This window comes from Erpetoichthys calabaricus, chromosome 4 (assembly GCF_900747795.2).
Source record: "Erpetoichthys calabaricus chromosome 4, fErpCal1.3, whole genome shotgun sequence".
In the NCBI taxonomy this organism is placed as follows: Eukaryota; Metazoa; Chordata; class Cladistia; order Polypteriformes; family Polypteridae; genus Erpetoichthys; species Erpetoichthys calabaricus.
The window spans coordinates 301,015,149-301,019,354 of record NC_041397.2 but is presented as its reverse complement, the minus strand read 5'-3'; the positions used below and the strand labels follow the sequence as shown (position 1 = coordinate 301,019,354).

The 4,206-nt window shown below is 40.4% G+C and overlaps 1 protein-coding gene across 1 annotated transcript; it reads right to left on the bottom strand.

Annotated features, from left to right (window-relative positions):
- Positions 1-2,988: 2,988 nt before the first annotated feature.
- Positions 2,989-3,948, bottom strand: LOC127527695 (olfactory receptor 1M1-like). Its single transcript, XM_051927275.1, has one exon. The coding sequence runs from the start codon at positions 3,940-3,942 to the stop codon at positions 3,007-3,009; it is 936 nt and encodes a 311-aa protein (XP_051783235.1). The 5' UTR covers positions 3,943-3,948; the 3' UTR covers positions 2,989-3,006.
- Between the last annotated feature and the right edge of the window lie 258 nt (positions 3,949-4,206).

Here is a 4,206-nt window from a genome sequence, read left to right as displayed (position 1 = left end):
ATCATGTGCCACCTGACACAGGAAAAGCTGCACGATACACTGCCATTTTGCAATATTTCCACTGCAAGACCCGTGGAGAAAAGAAGATTGCAAAATGTTTTCCAGCAAGACAAGGACAAGGACTGATCAGATTTCCTGCGAGGGGCTAGTACTACCTTAGCCAGAAATTGTTCTCTCAATGGACGAAAACCGAAGTGAAGGGAGGGAGTGTAGCAGAGTGCTAATAAGTGTGCAAAATGACAACTAACCTGGGTAACAGATGGTCTTTATTACCAGAGTCTATGAAAAAACTCGTAGATCTGGTCCACCTTAAAACCGTTCTCACCTCTCTTTTGTCTTCTAAATGTGCCGATTAACACGAGCAGCAAGCAGCCGGCTATTCCACCCCCCACCGTCGCAGAACGTTCACTAAGTTTTCTCAGCTCATGCCTTGTTTGACTATCTGGGAGTGACTGAACTGCTGGAGTTTTAGAGTGGAAATAATAGATCGCTATTTGGAACACACGCATTTCATGTGTGTTCCGTTTCTACAGTAATCTGTGTAAACACATTTTTAAAACAGAAATGTTTTTCATATTTTAGTAGTAAATGACAAAATGTAGGCATAAACTATATAATGTATGAAGCCTGAAGTCCAAAGATCAAATAAACACTTTCACAAAAGGTTCAAGGATGGTACAACAGCTTCCGTGGCATAGCGGTAATATTTGCTGACTTGTAATCAAGAGTCCCCGGTTTGATCCCCACTCACTCCTATATTTGCCATTTTCAGTAGTGAGCTCCTCTTTGTGTTAATATTATACAGTACACACATACATTTGGTTTGCGTCTGTAACACACGGTGTGCATTTACAGGACTTGTAAAACAAGGCATGAGCTGGGAAAACTTAGTGAACGTTCTGTGGCGGTGGGGGATGGAATAGCCGGCTGCTTGTGTTAATCGGCACATTTAGAAGACAAGGTTTTAAGGTAGGCCGGATATACAAGTTTTTTCATAGAGTCTGGTAATTCTAGTGTTAACACAGCTGGTTAGTTTACATGCATTTTGAGTTTTTGAGGGACAGAATTAATATTACAATAGTATGGAAGAGCCAAGGCAAGGTGATCAGGATGAACATACTGCAACTTGACATCCTAAAAAAATCAGTTGATCTGTCGTGCATTTCATTAGTTGAGAGCTAAGAGTCTCAAAAATCTCAAACATAAAGCTTTTAAAAGTTCTCAGGTTTTCTACTTTAACTCTACAACTTGATAGTTTATTCAAGGCTCCCAAAATGCTTTGCATGTCTTCAGTCTTACATGAAATTAAGTAGGACTCAATAATTACTGTAATGATGTTATTAGTGAAGATCTTTTCAGGAAGAAAGTAACAGCATTTGCAGTAAAGAAGCCCACAGGAGAATGGGGGCACTCGCTCAAATGAGATGCCCACAAATCGCAATTGAGGGTCAATGAACCTCCAACTTCTATCACAACCAAATGACCCACTGGAAACTGCAGTCAACATCCACAACTCATTAGCATCCTCCTACACGGAAACCTTCAACCACAACCTATCTGCACATGGAATCCATCCATTGTAATTAGTCAACAATCAGTAAAACCATCTTCCAAAACCAATCCCCATTTCCCACCATCCCATGGTAACATTTCACCACAGCTGACCAGCACAAGGAAATCATCTACTGTAACTGATCAGCAATCAAAGAGACCATCTTCTGCAACCGATCCCCATCGACTACAACTGATCTGCACAAGGAAACCATCTACTGCAACCAATCACCAAAGACATCATCCACCACACTTGAAACATCATCAAATCAAATGTCGAAACCAATATACACAACCAGCCACTGTAGACAATTCTAATTTGCTCCTGCATGGGTATGTGTAAAAGTGGGAAATTCAATGGAACCAGGCTATTTCTAATCTTTTTTTGCGCCATAAGCAGCGTAACTAATTTTGGGCCATCACCTCTCTTCACAAACGGTCACGTAACTTGATTAGGCAAGACAAATGTCCATGCCCACGATGTTGAATTAGAGAACATTATTTTTTTTCTTTTGGTTTACTTTATTAATCCCTTGGAGGGGGAATAGTTTTTTCACATGACCTTTGGAGGTCAGAGTGCAGGGTCAGCCATTTTACAGAACCCATGGAACAATTTTCAGGTTAAGGGCTTTGCTCGAGGACCGAGTGGAGTAGCATCCCTTCTGGCAGTAACGGAGCCGGCAACCTTCCAGATACTTCAGTACACCCCTGCTCCTATAGACTCTAACAGTATTTGATGGATGATCTGATCACATAACCTGGACCTGCATAGCTAACAACACTATTACAGAGGACCTTCTTTCACTCAGGTGGTCCACAACCACAAGGAAAGTATTAGATTCCAGACTATAGCATGCACCAATCAGGAACCTGATCTCGATTTTAATATGCTTTAAGCCAGTGTGTCTCAACTACTGTGTGGATCGTGAGTTGCCGTCGGTGGGTTGCAAGTGGCCATCGTGACCTACCAATCCCTTGACAGTGTTGTATGATTTTTCTGTTCATTTCTAACTGTGCCCGTTTCACCATGAGGGGTCAGCAACCACCATCCCATGAAACGATTGGCAGTGTTGCTCAATATTTCTCCCTCTTTCTAATTGTCCAAGTTTCACCAAGGGGGTATACACTATATCAGCGCCCATCAAACCCCCTGCTCTTCAGTTGCTGTCTATGGGTTGAAAGTGAAATTGCATTACGGTAGAACTGGGTCCTGGGACAATAAAGGTTGGGAAAAACTGGTTTAAGCTATTTAAATTATATTCTCTGTCTGCATATTTAGTTATTTTGCACTACTATATTCTTCCATATAAGTATTACTATATAATTTACAAAAGTGTTAATCTGCTTTATTGAAGGAAAGAAAAGACAGAAAAGTCGAAAAATTGGATATTTATTAATTATTGATTATTATTTTTTTATTAACCCTAGCATTTGGGTTTGTAAATAGTTTATGTCTCAATATGGATATGGTACTAATTTTCTCAAATTCAGCATCTTCCTTATTCTATCTCGGAATTCCTTTGTTCGCCAACAATATATAATTGGATTCAGCAGAGGTGGGATTACATTTTGAAGGACTGATGCCATCATATGGGCATCTGGAGAAGTGTCAGGCAGCATAGTTGATATGTGCACACCAGCTCCAACAAGAAAGAAGACAAGAAGAACCAGCAGGTGGGTACTACAGGTAGAGAAGGCCTTTTGGCGTCCGTCAGAGTTAGTGATCTGGAGAACTGACATGACGATCCTCGTGTAGGACATAAGGATATAGACTAGAGGCACTATGATCACAGGCAAGCTTGCAGCCAGTATTACATAAGAGCTAAGAGAAGTGTCACTACAGGCTAACCTCAGAATAGAGGAGCTGTCACAGAATGTTTGGACCACTACATTGGACCCACAGAACAGCAACCCCTGGATGACAGTGATTGGTGCAATCATGACAATGAATGCACACAGCCAACAGCAAATGATCTGCTTCGTGACTATACTGTTGTTCGAAACCGTGAAGTAGTGGAGGGGCCTACAGATAGCAATGTATCTATCATACGCCATGAGTGCAAGAAGAAGCGACTCTGATGTGTTCATGGCCCCGCAGATAAACATCTGAATGAAACAGCCTGTAACAGAAATGGAGCTGGACCCTGCACTAAAAACAGACAACATTTTGGGTATTGTAGTAGTGGAAATAATTATATCCACAAGAGCTAGATTGGATATTAACACGTACATAGGGCTATGCTGTTCTTTGTCAAGTACCCACATCATTACTATAAGCAGATTTCCAAAGACTATAAAACAATAGAAAAGGAGCAGCACCCCAAAAATGAAACTCCTGCTGTTCTTATCTTGAAAACCTGGGAAGCTAACAAGGATAAACTCTTGAAACATTCCAGCAGTTTGGTTCCGTCTCCACATAACGGATATTTGTATGCCACATGAACTCTGGACCTAAAATGACAGAAGAACAGAAAAAGAAAAATGTCACATTATTGAAGTGCACTTTTGTTTTTAAAAATAAACTTTAAAGGTTTAACTCTGTCTTCTTCAAAAATTGCTTCTCTTCCCCTATTTTTTTCATTTTTTTTATTTGATCTGCTTTACGTAAGAATTGAAAAATAATGATGTCAAGACTGCAAACATGGAATAGATAGA

Coding starts and splice junctions, on each gene's coding strand:
- LOC127527695 (XM_051927275.1), bottom strand. CDS start 3,942: ATGTTTCAAGAGTTTATCCTTGTTAGCTTCCCAGGTTTTCAAGATAAG.